Here is a 20655-nt window from a genome sequence, read left to right on the forward strand (position 1 = left end):
TCTTTTCTCTCATATCTATGCCTCTCTTACAAACCTAGCCCCGGCCCCGGCCCCGTCGCAAAAACTCTTACAAACCCATTGTCGTTTGCCCATTTCGTGCCCAAAATACCCTCCTCCGCGCATAGACCAAACAAATAATATATGTTTGGAGGTCGACAAAGGGTCGACTTTTGGTCGACCAAATTTGCTGCAGCACAATCCGAACACACCAGCGTTGACTTTCGATCCCGACAGCGTCGCGACCCATTACCACCCAAGGAAGCTTCCTCTCGTCGTCCTCGTTCCAGTGGTGGTCTCTAATTGGTAATCTGACTACCGAAGACGACTGTGCGAAGCTAGAACAGTAGGCGGCGAATTAGGTCGGGTAAGGTATAATTTTTTATCCTCTCTTTCTTCTCTACCTATTGGTTGGGTCTGATTAGCTCCAAAGTTGCTAAAATTGAAAACTCAACTTTGGAACCCACGGCCACCGCGGGTGGAGCTGCACGTGGTGGATGGGAAGGGTTGTTTGCTCGGGTTTTGCCTTAATTGGGCTCTATTGTTGCATTTATGTTGAGTTTGGGCTTAAATTGTATTGAAATTCTTTGTCCAGGGCTGGGTTTTGCGATGCGGTCGGGGTTGGGTTTGTAAGAAAGGCAGAGATATGAGAGAAAAGAGAGGGGAAGGGAAGGGAAGGGAAGGGAGGGGAGGGGAGGGGAGGGGAGGGGAGGGGAGTGGCGGGGCTGGGCGGGGCTGGGTGGGGGGAATGTTGGGTCAACATGGTGCAGGGGGTGGCGAAGGTGGGAGATGGAGGGAATTTTTGTTTTGTTTTTAAATTTGTTTAAATTTATTGAGTTTTATTATTTTATGAGAAAATACTTTTTTGCCCTTATAAATTGGTCACGTGACCTTCACGTGATCAATTTTAACGGAAGTTTTGACAAAATTGACGGAATATTCTTGATTGAAGCACTTGAAAAATAATAATCCTTAATTGAAGCAAAGTGAAAACGAGATCCTCAACTGAAAATAGAGGTATAGTTATAATCATTTTGTTAACATTTTCCCTAAACCTATTTGGTAAAGTATTAGAAATCTGCTTTTTTGAAAATTCACTGTCAATGATAGGCTATAGCAATACAAAGAAGCAGTTGAAATGGTGCTTTTCATTTCCACTTCTATGGAAAGCAAGTGGAAAACTGGTAGGAGTTTAATGAATTTTTATGTAATCCCAAAATGTCCTATATCATTTTTACAATTTACATATGTAAGCCCAAAATGTCCTATATCATTTTTACAATTTACATTAGATGGCCCTTCTAATTTACCTATTTACGTGTCTTCTCTTCCATCTCTTTTACTGGTTCAATCTTCTTCTCTAGTTCTCCTCTTCATTTTTTTCTTCTTTAATTTTTCTAGTTGGTTTATAGAGCCATTCTCTAGGAGAATTCTGTACGATTCGAGATCATCACTGGATCTCACCCTCTTAATGTCTCCAAAAAAATAAAATAAATAAGTAAAATCATATATATAAAGAGCTACGATATGAGAGCTAAAAGGATGTGAGCTTTTAGCTCAAAATGCTAGCTTCAAGCCTTCAACATGTTAAAATAAACAGTAATGCTACACTTACCGTAATTTCATACCATCTTACATAACATTCATACATTGGACACTAAAAATTAAAAAATAAAACCTAAAAAAGAAAAAAAAAAGTACCCTTCCAGTAAAGTAATGACACATCAGGTGGGATACAAATGTGGGTAAAAAAATGTGGGACAATTAACATTATTGTAAAATAAAATGCTTCAACTGACATGCTTCTGCACCACCCGGTTTTCACCATCTATTTACCAACGAACATATCAATTACATACACACAAAATTTGCATGTCTAACCCCATGGGTATTGCACGACCCGACTCGATTTTTGTCTTTGTTTGTGATTTTTTGATCAAATGTCCATCCTTGATGCACTAAAAACCATTCTAGCCCTCCATTTTTGATGGGTTGATCTCAACCCTTGGTTCCATCCGGGCCACCCCCTCTATTCCTCACATTTGCATTTAGTTGAGTTTTTAGAGTTGAGAGCTTTACTCGTCGATCAGCGGCCTCCTCCTTTTCTCCCTCTCTCTTTCTCCGCTGGGCCCCACCGAACAGGCCGAGATCTCCAAGGCCGGCAACGCTCTCAACACCCAACACTCCTCTACAATATCGCCTCTGTCCCCGATTGATCCATTTTCGGTTGTCTCCTTCCTATTTTCCAATTTTTGTAAGTTTTAAGTTTTTTTTTTATAATTAGTTTTGAGTATAAAATTTTTTTTTACTTAACAAATTTATTTTTTTAATTTTTTTCTAAGAAAAAATATATTTTTCTAATTTTTCAATTTTCAGATTTTTAATTATTTTTTTATGCCACATGGAATATTGTCAAACTACGTGGCATCCAGTCAGCATTGTGGGGGTGTCACGTCAATATTTCATGGATCCCTTAATAGTCATACTGACAGAGGTATTAAATTTTAACGAATTGGAAACATGAGATATGATATTGCAAGATTTTATATATGAGGTACTAAATTGAAATTTGAAGCAAACTTGAGATACAGAATTGAAATTAACCCTAAAATATTACCCCACAGACCCTAATAAAATAGGGACTACATACCAAGGGTTAGGTTTTAGGGTTTGCCTTGATCTAAAGGTAAAATTGGAAGATTCGCAATTTTTAGAGAGAGAGAGAGAGTTTTAGAGTGCGACGGTCTTTGGTTTTAAAGAAGAGGATGAGGACGACATCGTTTCGACGCTCGACGAGGGATATTAGTTGATTTAATGTCGCAGTGGATGATTCCTTGAGCAAAACCTGTATGAAGGTAGTGAAGACCTTACACTTTCTGCAGGTCTGGGTTTCAGTTTCTTTTTTCGACGTTTCAAAGTAGAAGGTAGTGAAGACCATACCCATTGATATATACATTAAAGTAGAACAAGTTAAGTGCAGGACTTACAATATCACAGAAATGCAACCTAACTAAATACCTAGCACCACCTGAAGTCACCGGAAATTTCCATGTTAGATTAAACCTTGCATCTATAGTTGACTTATTATCCTTATTCATTTGTTGGGCAGTCATATAAACATTATCCTTTATTTTTTCATTAATTTTTCAAGTTATTTTATTTTATTTTTTAATTTTCAGATCTTTAATTATTATTTTTATGTACGTGGCATGATGTGGCATGTTATCAGACCATGTAGCATCCAGTTAGTATTGTGCTATGTCAGCATTTAACGGATCCCTTAACAATCATACTAATGAAGGTACTAAATTGCAACAAATTGGAAACATAAGTTAGAACATTGTAAGATTTTATACATGAGCTACTAAATTGAAATTTGAAGCAAACTTGAGATACTGAACTGAAATTAACCCATTAGTTAAATATTTGGTCGTTATGTATGTAGTGAACTTTTTTGGATAATTTGACCAAAAATTAAACTAGCAACTATTTCATTAAGAAAACGTTTTTAGGCTTATGCTACCAAATGCATTCTCAAATCTTAAAAATGTAAAATTTAATTTCTCATTTTTATTTTGTGAAATAATTTTTAGAAAATGATTTTGTAATTGTAGGAAAACTTTTAAGTACATATATAGATTCCACATAATAAAATCTCATATATCTTAGTAAAATTAGATCTACTTTTCGAATGAGTATAAGTGGTCCCAGTGCCGGCTCAGAGGGTAGGCGGGTTGGGCAACCGCCTAGGGCCCAGGTAAGTATAGGGCCTCATTTTGGTCCACTAATTTTTAAGCCCACTAAAAAATAAAAAGTATTCTTTATTTATTTTTTTTGTGTGGACTTAATCTTCACTTATTTTTTTGTTTTTAAGCCCATATTTGGACTCCTCCTCCTTTAAATAAATGAGCCTCTCTTTTAAAAATAAAACAACCTAATCTTTTTTGTTATAAATGAGTCTTTTTGTTTAAAAAAAGACTTATTATATCAAAGTAACATCTAACTTTTTTTCACTAGTTTCTCGTCATCTCTCTCACTCTCTTATCTCTTTCTATGTTTTCTCTCTCTTTCTCTTTTTTGCTCTTGTGTTTTTTGCTCAATTATTTTTTATTTATCAGAAAATTTGTTAGAGATATTAGTAAAAAAATTGTTTGGTGGTAAATTTTTGTCCAACAATTTTTTTTATTTATCCAAAGGGCTTCAACTTTGATTTTCGGCTAGGGCCTCCTAGTTTCTTGGACCGGCCCTGGGTGGTCCATATTGCCCCGACAAAATAGTTACAGTCCCACACATACTTAAATATTAAATGATAGATTTTTCGTTTTGGGTCTGATATGATATTTACATGCATCATATACAAAAAGGCCACGTATTTGTCTATCTTTTATTGTAGGCTATGTTAATTCTTTGTATGTCCAAAATAAAAATTTTAGATTTTATGAAAAAATTTATAAAATAAGATGTGACTATGTGAGAATATATAATTATTAAAAATATTCAAATGATTATAATGATTGTTGACATAATTATTTATGGATTATTTTCTGATAGTTTCCATTGCCGGAAGAAAATCTTAAATGCAGAAGATGACATCCAACAATTTTGACAATCTCTCTCACTCGGATACAGATAGATAGATACTTAGAATTGTTTTCACTGTGGTGCATGCATATCGCTTGGCCTAGACTTGTCCTTGCCTGAGACTTTAGCCACATCATTCATGATCATGACACACCTTTTAATGCTTTGCCAAACCCAAAAGTGCTGTGCATGACTTCTTAGATTTCTGTTTTGCCAGCTGCAACTTAGCTTTACTCGCCAGCATGTACTTACCAGTCATTGCATCCGTACATGGAAGATCGAACGGTCACACAGATGACACGTCTGCTAAAACCTTCCCTTTAAAAAACAAAAGAAGTGAAAACGCGTAGTTAGTACAAAGTACGGAGGGTAGGTTATTGTAATTTACAGTTAAAGCAAAGGCACAGTGAAGACATAATCTATTCCGCGTGAGCAGATCTCTCTCTCTCTCTCTCTCTCTCTCTCTCTCTCTCTTCATCTAAATAGTCAGTGTCACACTTCCTGTCCTCCATATTCCATAACCCCATTTTAATTTATTTGTTTGTTTGTTATTAGTTTATTACTTATTACTTATTACTTATTACTTAAATATACCAAAACCGAGCGTTAAAGAAGACCCGAAAGCAGCAATCCAAAGAGCCCAAAAGAGAATCCCACAACACCCACCAGCCACCGAACAGAGTTGCTAAATTACAGAACAGAAACAGAGAAATTACAAATTAGTACCAAATATTTTTTGTTTATTTTCTTTTTTGGTTTTCATTTCTGTTTTTGTTTTTGGCAATTGTTTTTCTTACCAACTCCGGTGGGGGCACAACCCAGCGCCACCACCACAATCTGGGCCCCACTCACCTCACTCTCACTGTCTTATTTCTCAATCCAGCTAATAAAATACAATTTCTGATCTGCGCTTTGCCATTACATCTCTCTCTCTCATCTCTCTCTCTCTCTCTCTCTCTCTCTCTCTAACCCATCATCTCCTTCTCTCCTACGCGTCCTCCCTCATTGTCCACACACAGACTCCTCACTCTGTATCTCTTTCTCTCTCCCATCAACATTGGCATAGATTAAGACCAGCCAGGTTTTACAGAGGAGAGGTGGCTTGTGGAGGAATCAAATTAACCGAAAGACTTTTTTATTTTTTCTGGGTTCCTTTATTATTAAAAAACCACACTTTGCCATTCTTTTTTGCTTTTCCATTAACTGGGGTTTGGGTTTCTTGTGATGGTTGCCGACCAGAGGGGTCTGCACCGCAAAAGTGGATCTATGGGCGAGTCGGGGTCAGCTGACACAGTGAAAGATCGGTTTTTGAGTTGAGTTTTCTTGATTTGAAGAGCTGGGTTTGTTGAATTAAAGACTTGGCCTTTTTTCCTTTTGTTTTTTGCTTCTTGTGGTGTATTGGTGGTAAGTGATGGACACAAGGGGTAGACTTGTTGCTGGTTCTCACAACAGAAATGAGTTTGTGCTCATCAATGCAGATGAGAATGCACGGGTAAGAAGCTTTCAACCCCTCATTTGTATGTTTTTGTTGCTTTTGAGGATGCCCTTTGCTCATTTTCTTGTTTTCTAATTTGGGGTATCATGGAGATGCTATAAATTAGGGTTTGATGGTAGTTTGATAAATTTTGTCAACTTTTGGTTCTGATTTTGAGCATCCTGACTTGCCTATTTATGATTATTTTAGTGTTTATTTTTATTTTTATTTTCCCTTTAATATTTTAGACTCATTTCCAAATATTAGTCCTATAAGTTGAAATTCATCAGCTTTCTGTTCTATGCTTGTTTCCTTTGTTGAACGTGACCTGAACAAAACTGATTTGAGAAGGAAGATTAATATTCGGATTCTGATGCGTAGTTTGATCTTCACAAGTTCAAAAGTTTTAATTTATAAAGAATCTCCAAATATTTTGGTAAAGTATTATGAAATAGTTTATTTATTGAGAATGTAATTGGAAATGCCATCTGACTTATGCACATACTGGTTATTGTGATGAACTAGTTTAAAGTTTTCATTCAAGACATTTCAATAATTTATTCTTCACCATCTACCTTCATTACTGGGATCCCAGTCTTGTATGAAACTGGCAACATTTATCTCTCTTTTCTCTCACACTAACTCATTGACTTAGGGAAGGAGAAAGTAGGTAGTAGTCTAGTAACACAGTCAAGGAACATGGTTTAAGAGAGCACGTCCACTAGAACAAATGAGGTTGTTTGTTCTGTATTTTGGAGAAGTTTGCAAGAAGCAGTAATGCAATTCAAGTGATGGAATTAGTGTTTAGATTGAATCAACTGTTGACAATTGAAAGAAATAATTGGCATTCGTTGAATCATTTTGGGAAACATCTAAATTTTTATTAGACGCATGCTACCTTATGCGACTTATTAATTTCTTGGTTTGGCTGGTAGCAAGTTGATCATTCACTACAATGATAAAGTTTTCACTTAACTGTGCTGGAAAAGGGGGCTTGGGAAGGTCCTTAAAGCCCTCAATAAAAATTATAATGAAAGATGATAAGATCACTGGTTGCATCTTCGTCTTATCGTCTGTAGTATGTCTTTTATGAAATTTAAAGAGAAGATTTAAAGATGGTAGTTTGCATTGCATCTTAAGTTGTCGCCCATATTAATGTCTTTTTCATCTTTACAGATAAAGTCTGTGCAAGAATTGAGTGGCCAAATATGTCAGATTTGTGGAGACGAGATTGAGATTACAGTAGATGGAGAGCCCTTTGTTGCCTGCAACGAATGTGCTTTCCCTGTGTGCAGACCTTGTTATGAGTATGAGAGAAGAGAGGGAAATCAGGCTTGCCCTCAGTGTAAAACCAGATACAAGCGCCTCAAAGGTGAGTCTCTTTTTGCATCTTTCTTTTTCTAAATGCATTTACTTTCATTTGCCCCTTATTTTTGAAACTTTCTCTAATTAATGACACAACTTGCAGGTAGTCCTAGGGTTGAAGGTGATGAAGAAGAAGATGGCATTGATGATTTGGACAATGAGTTCGATTATGGTAATCTTGATGCTTTGGGCCCACATCAAGTTGCAGAGGCTATGCTGTCTGCACGCCTTAACATTGGCCGTGGTTCACACTCTAATTCCAGAATTCCCACACACTCAGAACATGAATCCTCTCCCCTTGGTTCTGAAATCCCACTCTTGACCTATGGCGAGGAGGTAAAACAGTTTAATTGCAATGCCGTTCTTTTTATGTGGGCATATATGTCAATGTATGTCGGTATGGTTGTGTGCCTCAGTATGTAAATGCCGTGATTTGATTAATGGCTTATGGTGATGCATTTTCTTGTGTTAGGCTTCTGAGATTTCTTCTGATCGACATGCTCTTATTTTACCTCCCTATATGGGTCATGGAAACAGAGTTCATCCGGTGCCTTTTCCTGATCCATCTACTTGTAAGTTATTTTTGTGTCAAATTGGATATTTTAATGTCTCATGCGTGCATGTGACTGTAACTTTTCTTATCCCTAGAGTAGTAATCTTAGTACTTTGATTGTCTTAGTGCAACCTAGACCAATGGTTCCTAAGAAAGACATTGCAGTATATGGGTATGGGAGTGTAGCATGGAAAGATCGAATGGAAGAGTGGAAGAAAAAGCAGAATGAGAAACTTCAAGTTGTAAAGCATGAAGGAGACAATGATGGAAGAAACTTTGGTGGGAATGAACCAGATGATCCTGATTTACCCATGTAAGTGACTATTCAAAATTTAAACAAGGAAAAAAGGTTATATAATTTATGTTGAGAGAATCACATTACTAAGAAACGTGAGGATTATAGAACAACATGCATGCAGACCACTCTGTGCTCCTTCAAAGCCCTCATTGTTTATCATGATAGGGATTTTTTTCAAATATATTTGAAGATAAGAATATATATATATATATATATTTCTAAATTCTATTATGTGGAGCTCCTCTCTTCATTTACTTTTCGGTGTATTAATAATTTTTTTTGATATACTTTATCAGGATGGATGAAGGCAGGCAGCCACTTTCAAGGAAGATACCCATCCCTTCAAGCAAGATAAATCCATACAGAATGATAATAATACTCCGCCTTGTAATCCTTGGCTTCTTTTTTCATTATAGAATTCTCCATCCAGTTAATGATGCATATGGCTTGTGGTTGACATCAGTCATATGCGAAATATGGTTTGCTGTATCATGGATTCTGGATCAGTTCCCCAAATGGTATCCAATAGAGCGTGAAACATACCTAGATCGGCTATCACTGAGGTACGACCAACTTATTGTATTTACATGCTCTCATTTTGTCAGGTTTCTTTGGGGAAGAAAATGTATCATTTCGACTAGCTATGGGGACATTCCCCTATAAGTTGGAATAAGTTGCTTCCTGATTTGTTTCATATATTCTCAGGTATGAAAAGGAAGGGAAGCCATCTGAATTAGCCAGTGTAGACATCTTTGTTAGTACAGTTGACCCTATGAAAGAACCTCCACTAATCACTGCAAACACAGTTCTTTCCATCCTTGCTGTTGATTATCCAGTTGATAAAGTTGCATGCTATGTCTCGGATGATGGTGCTGCCATGCTTACCTTTGAAGCTCTTTCTGAGACATCTGAATTTTCCAGGAAATGGGTCCCTTTTTGTAAGAAATATAGTATTGAACCCCGGGCCCCAGAATGGTACTTCTGTCAGAAGATTGACTATTTGAAAAATAAAGTTCATCCAGCATTTGTTAGGGAAAGGCGTGCAATGAAGGTTCGTGACCTACTTTCATGCAGTTTCTTGTACAATTGATTGCATTGTTTTAAAAAAGGAAAAGTAGATCTTTTTTTTTTTTTTGCTTCTAATAATTATCTGGTAAAATACTTTAGAGTTTACATGAATGATTTTTATCTAATTTTTATTTGTTTGTGCAGAGAGAATATGAAGAATTTAAAGTTAGGATTAACAGTTTGGTAGCTATGGCACAGAAGGTTCCTGAGGATGGCTGGACAATGCAGGATGGGACTCCCTGGCCTGGGAACAATGTACGAGACCATCCTGGCATGATTCAGGTTGGATTATATTACTTTCTTTAAGTTATTGACTGCAATTTTTTAAGTATAAAATTACATAGTACACTCGGCAAGATGAGCCCTTTTTCTTTCGCATATTTTCTTTTTGGATGAATTAATGAATTATGCCAGTTCCAGTATTAATTATTTTCATTAATGCTTTTTTATCACAATCATTGGTTAATGTCTGTTGAAAGTCAGTGATGCCTCTGGGTTGTCTAAGATTATTATGTGTATGTTATGTATGCTATTAAGTTGTGTATATATGTGTACAGAATATCAGTTTTGAAGAGCGTACACAAACTTGGGCTTCTTGCAGCATTTTCATTGTCTTGTACCTTCCATATCTTTTCTGTTCTTGGTATTTGCCTTAGTAACCAATGACCTAGGTGGCTTAAAGTACTTGGAGGAATGACACAATGTTTGATGGTGTGGTTATACCAAATAAAGACGCTTTTTCCTTATGACGCTTCATTTTTCATTTACAGGTCTTTCTCGGTAATAATGGTGTTTGTGATCTTGAAGGAAATGAGTTACCTCGTCTGGTTTATGTTTCTCGTGAAAAGAGACCAGGGTTTGATCACCATAAAAAGGCTGGTGCCATGAATGCTCTGGTAAGCTCTAAATTTCTTTCTTTTATATTTTTGTTGCATATAGCTTACTTCTTTTTCCTTTTTTCTTTATGTTTTGGTTTGCTTTCCAATCATTTGTCGTTACTATATTTATGGCTTAGAATTGACAACTTTTGTTTCTTTATTTTATATCTAAAGATACGGGTCTCAGCAATTATCTCAAATGCTCCTTATCTTCTGAATGTTGACTGTGATCACTACATCAACAATAGCAAGGCACTCAGAGAAGCCATGTGTTTCATGATGGACCCTACATCTGGGAAGAAAGTTTGCTATGTGCAGTTTCCTCAAAGATTTGATGGGATTGATCGTCATGATAGATACTCAAATCGGAATGTCGTGTTCTTTGATGTATGTATATGGTTCTTTTTATTTGATTTTTTATGCTCTCTGTTGCTACCGGAAAGGCTAATTTGGTGATTGAAAACAGATCAACATGAAAGGCTTGGATGGTATCCAAGGGCCAATATATGTTGGAACCGGGTGTGTTTTCAGAAGGCAAGCTCTTTATGGATACGATGCACCTACCAAAAAGAAGCCCCCCAGCAGAACCTGCAATTGTTGGCCAAAATGGTGCTGCCTGTGTTGTGGGTCTAGAAAGAACACTAATGCGAAGTCAAAGAAAGAGAAAAAGAAGAAATCAAAACAGAGGGAAGCATCAAAGCAGATACATGCACTTGAGAATATTGAAGAGGGAAATGAAGGTAAATGGTTGCAAGTGACTGTCATTCTTGCATTGTTGTTTTTTTTTTTATCTAATCTAAGAAAAATGAAAAATACCAAACCAATGAGGCTAAGTTTTGTTGGTCTTGCAGAATCAAGCATCAACAAATCATCCAACATGTCCCAACTGAAATTGGAGAAGAAATTTGGGCAGTCTCCAGTCTTTGTAGCCTCTGCTGTTCTGGAAAATGGTGGAATTCCTCAGGATGTCAGTCCTGCTTCTCTCTTGAGGGAAGCCATCCAGGTCATAAGCTGTGGTTATGAAGATAAGACAGAATGGGGAAAGGAAGTAAGCAAATAGGAAAAAGTTTTAAAGTGTTGGAAACTTGTATCTCTGAAATCTATTTTTATCACCTAATGACTAATTGAATCTCAAACAGGTTGGCTGGATTTATGGTTCTGTTACTGAGGATATTCTGACAGGATTTAAGATGCATTGCCATGGCTGGAGGTCTGTCTACTGCATACCCAAGCTACCTGCTTTCAAAGGGTCAGCTCCTATTAACCTCTCAGATCGTCTACACCAAGTTCTTCGGTGGGCCCTTGGATCTGTTGAGATTTTCTTGAGTAGACATTGTCCAATCTGGTATGGGTATGGGAGTGGATTGAAATGGTTGGAACGATTTTCCTATATAAACTCAGTTGTATATCCTTGGACCTCCATTCCCTTGATTGTTTACTGTAGTCTGCCAGCCATCTGCCTTCTGACTGGGAAATTCATTGTCCCTGAGGTAATTTCGATCACTTTTTCCTGTTCTATGTTGGAACGATGTCTAATTGTATCAAATATGTGGTATGAAGGTTTGAGTTGCATATAGGTCTCAAACTGAAATTTTGGGGTCTCAAGCAACATACTGAGCTTGTTGCATGTGGCTTTTGATTATTAGAACCAAAATTCCATGATTAGATGGTCTTGCTATACCTAACTTTTCAAACTAGATCTGGCATTTTGCTAAAAGGAATTTTCACAAATTAAAATGACTGGCAAATTGTTAAAAACCAGATTTAAGGATATAATTTGTTGGATCGTCATCTTGTTATTGTGAGTTGTGTGCAGAAGTTAGGTGTTTGTATCACATTCAAGTTCTGTCTGTTAAGTATAAACCTACTCTGCAAGTTCCTCTGGAGAGTGGAGAAATAAGTGATTGAGCGAAATTTTCATTGATTAACAATAAAAGCATGTGAACAACGAAATGCGTAGTTGTTACTGTGGATTTTCTTGTGGATTCACTTTAGGTGACTGGATGGTTCTTCTACAGTTATACTTTGGGGAAAGCCTACCATTATAAAATTGCTCTGCCCCTATAATCTTATGTTTTTATTCCAAAAAGAATCCTTGACACAGCTGTTATATAGTAATCATGCTTGTTCTAACATCCAACTCTTGGCTTTTTAACTTGAATGTGTAGATAAGCAACTATGCCAGTATCGTGTTCATGGCTCTCTTCATATCCATAGCTGCAACTGGTATCCTTGAGATGCAATGGGGTGGTGTTGGGATCGATGACTGGTGGAGAAATGAGCAGTTCTGGGTAATTGGAGGCGCTTCATCACATCTTTTTGCTCTCTTCCAGGGTTTACTCAAGGTTTTGGCTGGTGTTAGCACAAACTTTACAGTTACATCTAAGGCAGCAGATGATGGAGCATTTTCAGAACTCTACATCTTCAAGTGGACATCATTATTGATCCCTCCCACAACTATATTAATAATAAATATTGTTGGAGTTGTCGTTGGTATTTCAGACGCCATCAATAACGGGTATGATTCCTGGGGTCCATTGTTTGGTAGGTTATTTTTCGCCTTCTGGGTCATTATGCACCTCTACCCCTTCCTCAAGGGACTACTTGGTAAACAAGATAGAATGCCCACCATTATCTTGGTTTGGTCCATTTTGCTGGCCTCAATATTAACTCTCATGTGGGTTCGAGTCAATCCGTTTGTGTCAAAAGATGGCCCTGTATTGGAGGTCTGTGGGTTAAATTGTGATTAGATACATGAATAAAGGTTTTAGGTTTCTTTTGGTTCCAGTTTATGATCGTCGTGGAGTTGCAGAAGGGTATTGTTCCTCCGATTTCAAACGTTTAAAGCTGTTTTCCACATTAGCAAGAGGAATTTTTGTGGTATGAAATCTATAGTTTCGGGGTGTGTAGATAAAGAGGGCTGGGGGATGACAAATTGTTATTTGTTTTATTAATTCTTTTATTACATTCCTGTGGGTTTTAGGGCATTTTCTTTTTGTTATTCTTTCTTCCCTCCCTTGGTCTTGTATTCTCAAAGAGCATTGCATTATTATTTACTATTCTCTTGACAGGCTCGCGTTAATAGGCTTTTTATATTTTGCATCCGTAGATTTATATTTAATTCATTTTCTTAGTAGTTCCTCGATTTGTTTATTTATTTATTTTTTAACAAATAAGATGTACTTATATTAATACGACCTAGTTGTCAAGGAGAACGTGCAGTGTTTTTAAGCCTTTCAAACCTTCTTTGTAAAGCTTCTGTTATGTGAGAAATTATTCTGTGCAACAGATACACCGACACACCAATCTAATGTGTCATAATATGAGTGGATGTTATTAATAATATATCCTATTAATATAAATATATTTTTTGATAATACCTGTATACGTTAGATTGGTTACAGTGTTATACTATGTGACGGTGTATCAGTTATACTCAAATAATTTTTCATCTTAATTTTAACATGGTTGCTGATTTTGTTTTCTTAATTTTTACATCTATTTTCTTGTTACACAGAAGTAGAATAAAGAAACTTCTTAAATGTGGTTTGCTTTTTTTTTTTTTTTTTCCCCAATTTTAATGTTTAGTTTTTCTTAGAAAAAAGTTTGCTCAATAAAACTTCTTATACAATGTGGTTGTTAATTTTACAAATTTATCCCCTTTAAGTACAATTTCTTTTGCATCATGTTTTTATTACTCATAGATAATTTTGGAATAACGAATGTTTTACTAAACTGATGCAGTTCCTTTTAGGATCAATTACAAAATACATATATTAATTATAGTCACTTTCAATTTAGTACATGAGTTTCAAAAATTGACAATTAGGTACACAACTTTTGTTCCGTGAATTGTCAAAGTTTAAAACTCATGTATTAAATTGAAAGTGACTATATTTTTGGAATGAAGTTCGACATGTATGTTTCCATCCACTCTGGGTAAATTTTAAAATTAATTACTCTAGGATGCATGACAGGCATATTATTTAACCTATAAGGCTATAATACACTTAATTATTTTGAAAATATAATAATAAGGTCAAATTTTTAACAATCAAGTTAATTAGTCATCTTAACCTGCTTACCACACACATTCAACATAGCACACATTCAAGATAGTGTTTAGACTCATGTGCCTTTAAGAACTAAGGGTCTTCAAGCTTGCTGCAATTTTCTTTTCTCTTCTCTATTTCTTTTCGGTGATTTCGCACGTCGATCTTTTTCTTTTCTTGATTTCTCTTTGGAGTTTTGCACATTGATTTTTTTCGATTTTGTATATCTTCTTTGATTTCGCCTATCAATCTTCTTCTCTCTTTTCAATTTCAATTTGGAAATGTTGCACATCGATCTTCTTCAATTTTGCGGTTCACTTTCATAATTCGATCTTGTTATTCATCAATCGCTAAGTTTTAAGGTATGTTTGGCTTTCAATTTATGACTAATTTATGTTTCTTTTTTCTTTTTCTACTTTGATTTTTTTGTTTAATTTTGATTTTTGATTTCCAATTTTATAAATCTATATTTACTTATATTTTGTGCTCAAATCTGTAGCTGATTGCATTGAAATCGTTTTTTATACTCAATTTTGCATATTTCTTTTTGCTATAGCTACAGTTTCACTTTGCAATTTCTATGCTTAGTACTAACTTATAAAGCAAATGCAAACTTTAAGAAGTAATAAGACATTTGTTCATTTCTTTAAGAGTATACAATATAAAATAGAAAATCAATATGTTTGAAGTCAAGAATACAGAGCTAAAATATAATTTTGTTAACCCTAACAATATCCAAGAAGAACATAGAATTAACATACCAATACATCTAAATAAAAACACAAAGCAAAATCCTACTTCAAAATGAAGAGGTAAAATTATCTTTCTCAGAGCCAAATATAAAACTTAGAAAATGATTTTATTAAAGCCCAACATTTTTCCTTTTTTCTTTATCTTATAGGGCTACTTATATTATTTTTAATTAGTTTGATATTAGATTATTAGTGTAAGTTGTGTCACGCTAATCATTTTGAAGGGCTTTGGTAGTTTTTTAACACGCTAGTTGGAGACATGGGCCATAAGAAAAATGCTCAACTAGTTGTCTACCTGTTCAGAGTTTAGTAAACAATAAAGCCTATGTTGGCAAAAAAAAAAAAAAAAAAAATCCTATATAATATTAGTCCAAAATATGGGGCCCTTTACTGTGGTGGGCCCTGTGCGGTAGCACCATTTGCACCACGTCAGATCCGGCACTATATAGAGGCAGAGAGACAAACCCATGTATAGGTACAATTGAAAATAAAAAATCAATATGTTTAAAGTCAAGAATACAGAGCTAAAATATAATTTTGTTAACCCTAACAATATCAAAGAAGAACATTGAATTAACATACCAATACATCTAAATAAAAACACAAAGCAAAATCCTACTTCAAAATGAAGAGTAAAATTATCTTTCTCAAAGCCAATATAAAAATTAGAAAATGATTTTATTAAAGCCCAACGTTTTTCCTTTTTTTCTTTATCTTATAGGGCTACTTATATTATTTTTAATTAGTTTGATATCAGATTATTAGTGTAAGTTGTGTCACGCTATTCATTTTGTAGGGCTTTGGTAGCTTTTTAACACACTAGTTGGAGACATGGGCCATAAGAAAAATGCTCAACAAGTTGTCTACCTATTCAGAGTTTAGTAAACAATAAAGCCTATGTTGGCAAAAGAAAAAAACAATAAAGTCGGCCTATATAATATTAGTCCAAAATATGGGGCCCTTTACTGTGGTGGGCCCTGTGAGGTCACACCATTTGCACCACGTCAAATCTGGCACTGTATAGAGGCAAAGAGACAAATCCATGTATAGGTACAGTTGAAATGTACCAACCCATACTTTTTTTTTTTTCTAACCATTTGATTTATTTTCTTTTTGTGGACTAATGTGTTTTTATTTGGATTTTTGCAAGTGAATAAAACTTCTACAATTTAAATCCGTTAAATCTATTAAATTGTGGAATTTAAATATGATAATTTGTGAGATTTCAATCTCATTAATTTTAAGGAAATATTAGTGGTAGTTTTGGAATAGAAAACGCCAACGTGGCAACTAAACAATATTTTTGGACCTTAGTCAATTCTTATAATTTAAAACCCATTTTATAGTCCTTAATGATAAATAAACTCAGGGTTGCAATAACACATAGGTCAACTTTTTGACAAATAAGCCCACGTTATAACTTTCTCCGTATTTTTTGTACTGAGAGCTCGATTTGTGTTTTTTTTTTTAAACTGGCAAATTGGCACTATTCGACAGTGGTAGTTATTAGTACTGTTCGACAGTGACAATTAATAATAGTCATTTTTACGTTATTACACGGGTATATGTGGCTTCATAAGCTTGAGTTTTGTATTTTATGTTGGTTTAATTAGTTTTTGACATGTTTATGTAAAAAAGGACATAAGGTACATCTATACGCAGATTCAATTAGATGCAAACGAACGGACGTGCGACCATGCCGCCGAGCGCTCGGTAGCTTCGCCGAGCACTCTGAAGCATGTTTTTTACAACGACCAAGCGCTCGGCACTGGATGCAAATATGCAGACATCCGCACCTGGATAGACCTGTATCTATAAGTATTATTCTTATGCAGTTCAAATTGTTACTGTTGCACAATGACAATTGTTGAACACTCGGTGAACAATGCCGAACGCTCAAAGGGGTTTCGTGTTGCGCGCATTTTATTAAAGTGAACTGGGCTGAAATGTTGCTGTTGCATGTGGGCTGAGTTATCAGCCTTATTTTTCAAGTAGACTTTAAAGAAAAAAAGACCTTAAAATGTACTAAACTGTGAATTGTACGTGTAAGTAGTAGTCATAGGAAAATGAAGAAGATAGATGAGAGAGACTAAAAGAAAAGGTAGATGACGTTTTAGTTTTTCAATTAAAAGTAGTGAAAATTAACTTTGTATTATTCATAATAACGTGTAGTTGGTCCAAGTCAAGATTTGACAAGCAAATTCACGCATAAGTCCATGAAAGAACAAACAAATTAGCTTAGCCAAGGTAAAGGCATAACAGACGAACCAAAGGCAAAGGAGGTTAGTTTTTCAATGTGAAAGAACGTCTTTGGGTCGACCCAATGCCTTCTAAAACAAAGGGGTTGGTTCAATTTTAGAAGGCAATAGCGAATACGGATTACAAGTTTTGAGTAAAGTCGGGAAATCACTATGAACCCATTTGAGTATAGCAACAATTAAGGACACGAGGTTTGAGTCGTTGGTCAAAGTCAATTAAGGGTCGATGCTGATATGAAATTGTCCTGTATAAGTTTGAAAACCAATCACTCATTTCTTTTTTTGAGTAATTTTTAAAGTTGTGAGATTTTATAAGTTAAAAGTCGTTTTCTTAATTAGATCTCGTCTAATGCTCAAAATTGAATTCAATAGGTTAATTTTGAATATATTGAAAATTGAGATTAACTATAAATTTTGTGTAAGGTGATTGAAGAAGATGAATTAGCCTAAGAGGTTGATATCCTATTATTTTGTGAGGATTGTAAGAGATAAGTTTCCCTCATGACTAAATCATTTTTTTCTTTTGACTTGGAGAAAAAATTAGAAGTTAGTATCTATTTCTTCTTTCAATAATATTGAATTTAGTGAGTTACTTATTAAGTTTGTAATCGGTAGGCAGCCCAGTTGGAAGGGTCGTAGGATTTACCCATTTGCACCCAAGTTCGATTCTCCCTTCCTTTAAATAAAAAAAAAAAAAAAAAAAAGACTTATCTAAGTCTAATAATTCTAGAAACCAAACCCATTGGTCCAATTAGAATAAAAGTGGGACCGGAATGCATGAGTGTGACCGAATGCCCGTATAAGCCAATAATATACGTAAAAATATAAATAAATGCCATACATGTGGTATTATACTGTTATGTAAATTAATTATTGACATCTTGCAGTTCCACTCATTTTCATAGAAGCAACGCTGAAGTTTCTTTGTTTGATCTCTCTTTTCCTTGTTGACCACTTGACCAGTTGACCCTAAAAATAAAAAGAGATCTCTTTTCTCCTTAAAACTCATACAACACGTACCCGAAAAAACGCGGTCCACGCCAAACCAAATATAACCAACCAAACATGCCCAACAAGAAATTAACCATATATATATAAGGCATGATTTAATTCTTTGTGCTTCACTCACCATTTACTTAATAATTTGTTTGATATAATTCAATGGCAGATCATGAAGCAGTATCTTCACGTAATAGTACTACTACTGCTGCTTCTGGTGATCATGATTCTGAGAAGGTCTTGACGGAGTCGGACATGGCCGCGGCTCATCAGCTCATGCAGCTTAGCGATGAAGATAACAACAACAACAACAACAACGACGACGACGACAACAACGACGACATCAACGCGAAGATGGACACAAATGATGAAGAGGTTGATCAAAGCCCGCAGCTGAGTACTCTAAGGAGTGTGATAAGTTGGGCAAAGATTAATATGGAAGAGATTTTTGGGAAAGATGAAGAAGAAGAAGAAGAAGAAGAAGAAGAAGATCATTATTATCGGCCTAAGAAGCGGAGATACCGGTCTCTTGCTAACATTTATTTGGCGACCAAACCAATATTGAATGTTCATGCAACATTATCATACTCTTATGGGAAGAAGGTGAAGACTTAATGAGGTCGATTTAGGCTAGCTAGTTTGCTAATTGGTACTGATCTTTTTGTTTTTTGGCCAAGTTAATTGGTAGTGATCTTAATAATTAGACTAAGGTTTATCTTAGTGATTAAGTAACTAACTGTTTGAAGAGCTTTTCATGATTTTCTAGCTCTTTTGTAGTACAAGTGGAGACTAATTGGCGAATTGCGTTCCCTTGCTTGATTGCTTCATAATAAGTATGTATATAGCTAGCTTTTCTTGATTTTCCATGAGAGTTGATATTTATATATATACTTTATACATAAATATCCGTTCTTCTGCATATTCTTGATGAATGAATATATATAAGTCCTAATTTTTTTAGTTGGTTACTGCATTCATTATTTTTTAGATGAATGAGAATTTTATTCAGAAACTAGCCAAAAGATCTTTGAGATCCTCCATTAGAACTCCAAATATCCGCCGCCAAAGAAGCAAGAGGACGCCCATGGATCCGTTGCACTACCCCGGCTGATGAATATTCCATCTCTAAAATAACATTGCGCAGCTGCAAATCTTGAGCTAACTGCAACCCAAAAATCCCAGCCAGTAGCTCTGTTTCATTAATTCAGTGCCAATCAAGAATGAGATATATGGTCTGGTCTGACACGAAAAAACAAAAATGGGATATATGGAAACTTGACAGTTCATCTTTTCCCTCTTAATTAATTTTCAATTAAGTGGGCACTGATAATATTTTATCTTAGCTAACTAGCTAGCTAGCAATGATAAATCTTACTTAACAATCCAAATACTGATGAGGATGAGCATATTAGCACTATAAGAAATTTGAGTAAAGCACACCCCTCATTGGTGGCACAACATGGGGTGACGATTGGAAACTTTAGTCCCTATTGCCCAATTGCTACTAATTTTTGTTAAAATTGAGGCACTTCAGTCCCTATTGCCCAATTGTTACCTCGTTCTATGCCACCAATGAAGATGGGCTTTGCTCACATTTTTTGTAGTGTAGTTTAATTAATGATTAGATATAATCGATCTGGTAGAAAATACAGAACTCCATAATTTAGCTATGCTTCTTTGTAGCAATCATATATAAGAACTATTGATACTCGACATTCTGTTCTATCAATTTCTATTTTCAAATAATTTTTCATTATTTGATGTGGTTATCATGACGTACTTTGAACGTACTCTAGCTCGTATTTGAACCTACGATGTTCTATCAAGGCTGGTACTATTGTCTTCAAAGACTCATATTTGAGCCTGGTACCAGCCTTATAGGGAAGCAAGACAGAGGATCCAGGTTCGTATCGAATATAGATCCGAATATATTTTGAAGGAATTCATTTTGACTTTTAAATTTAGGTGTATTTAACATATAGTGTTTTTTTATTTTATTTGGAGGGAGGGAAGATCGAACTTGGATGAAAGGGGTAATTTAACGTCCCTTCCTGGGCTATCTCAACAACTACGTATTCAATATAGAGTTTAAAGAGTATAAAAATATATACTTTGTAATTAATAGGGATTTGTAAGAGCTCGGGTGTCGTTTGGTGTTTAAACCGAATTAATTGATTTCTGACCCTATTTTGGTTTTTTAAAGCATGTTTTTAATTACAATTCAAAAACCGAAATCTAGCTAGAAATTGAAAAATACTAGAAAAGTTGGTTTTGTTTTGTTATGTAACGAAAAAGTGTATATATATAGAACTCATCAGGTGCGCACCAATGAACATGCGCACCTGTCACCGAGTGCTCAGTGACTTTGATGATTGCTCGG

At 35.4% G+C, this 20655-nt stretch overlaps 2 protein-coding genes across 2 annotated transcripts; both read left to right on the plus strand.

Moving 5' to 3' along the window:
* Positions 1–5531: 5531 nt before the first annotated feature.
* LOC147283787 (cellulose synthase A catalytic subunit 5 [UDP-forming]) lies at positions 5532–13471 on the plus strand. Its single transcript, XM_086243187.1, has 14 exons — positions 5532–6070; positions 7229–7424; positions 7521–7753; positions 7890–7989; positions 8097–8283; positions 8565–8831; positions 8974–9319; positions 9481–9618; positions 10107–10232; positions 10389–10601; positions 10681–10954; positions 11066–11262; positions 11354–11704; positions 12383–13471. Exons 1-14 carry the CDS (start codon positions 5990–5992, stop codon positions 12962–12964), a joined length of 3291 nt encoding a protein of 1096 aa, XP_086099313.1. The 5' UTR covers positions 5532–5989; the 3' UTR covers positions 12965–13471.
* Positions 13472–18394: 4923 nt separating this feature from the next.
* LOC147283788 (uncharacterized) lies at positions 18395–19075 on the plus strand. Its single transcript, XM_086245487.1, has one exon. It carries the CDS (start codon positions 18438–18440, stop codon positions 18888–18890), a length of 453 nt encoding a protein of 150 aa, XP_086101613.1. The 5' UTR covers positions 18395–18437; the 3' UTR covers positions 18891–19075.
* Positions 19076–20655: the final 1580 nt, after the last annotated feature.

Source organism: Dryas octopetala, chromosome 5, assembly GCF_963921425.1.
Source record: "Dryas octopetala chromosome 5, drDryOcto1.1, whole genome shotgun sequence".
NCBI lineage: Eukaryota > Viridiplantae > Streptophyta > Magnoliopsida > Rosales > Rosaceae > Dryas > Dryas octopetala.

Bases quoted from the DNA above. Each gene is read 5' to 3' on its own strand.
- LOC147283787 (XM_086243187.1), top strand. From the start codon at position 5,990: ATGGACACAAGGGGTAGACTTGTTGCTGGTTCTCACAACAGAAATGAG. The intron at 6,071-7,228 runs GTAAGAAGCTTT...TCATCTTTACAG, and splicing joins ATGCAGATGAGAATGCACGG to ATAAAGTCTGTGCAAGAATT. The intron at 7,754-7,889 runs GTAAAACAGTTT...TTCTTGTGTTAG, and splicing joins TCTTGACCTATGGCGAGGAG to GCTTCTGAGATTTCTTCTGA.
- LOC147283788 (XM_086245487.1), top strand. From the start codon at position 18,438: ATGGCAGATCATGAAGCAGTATCTTCACGTAATAGTACTACTACTGCT.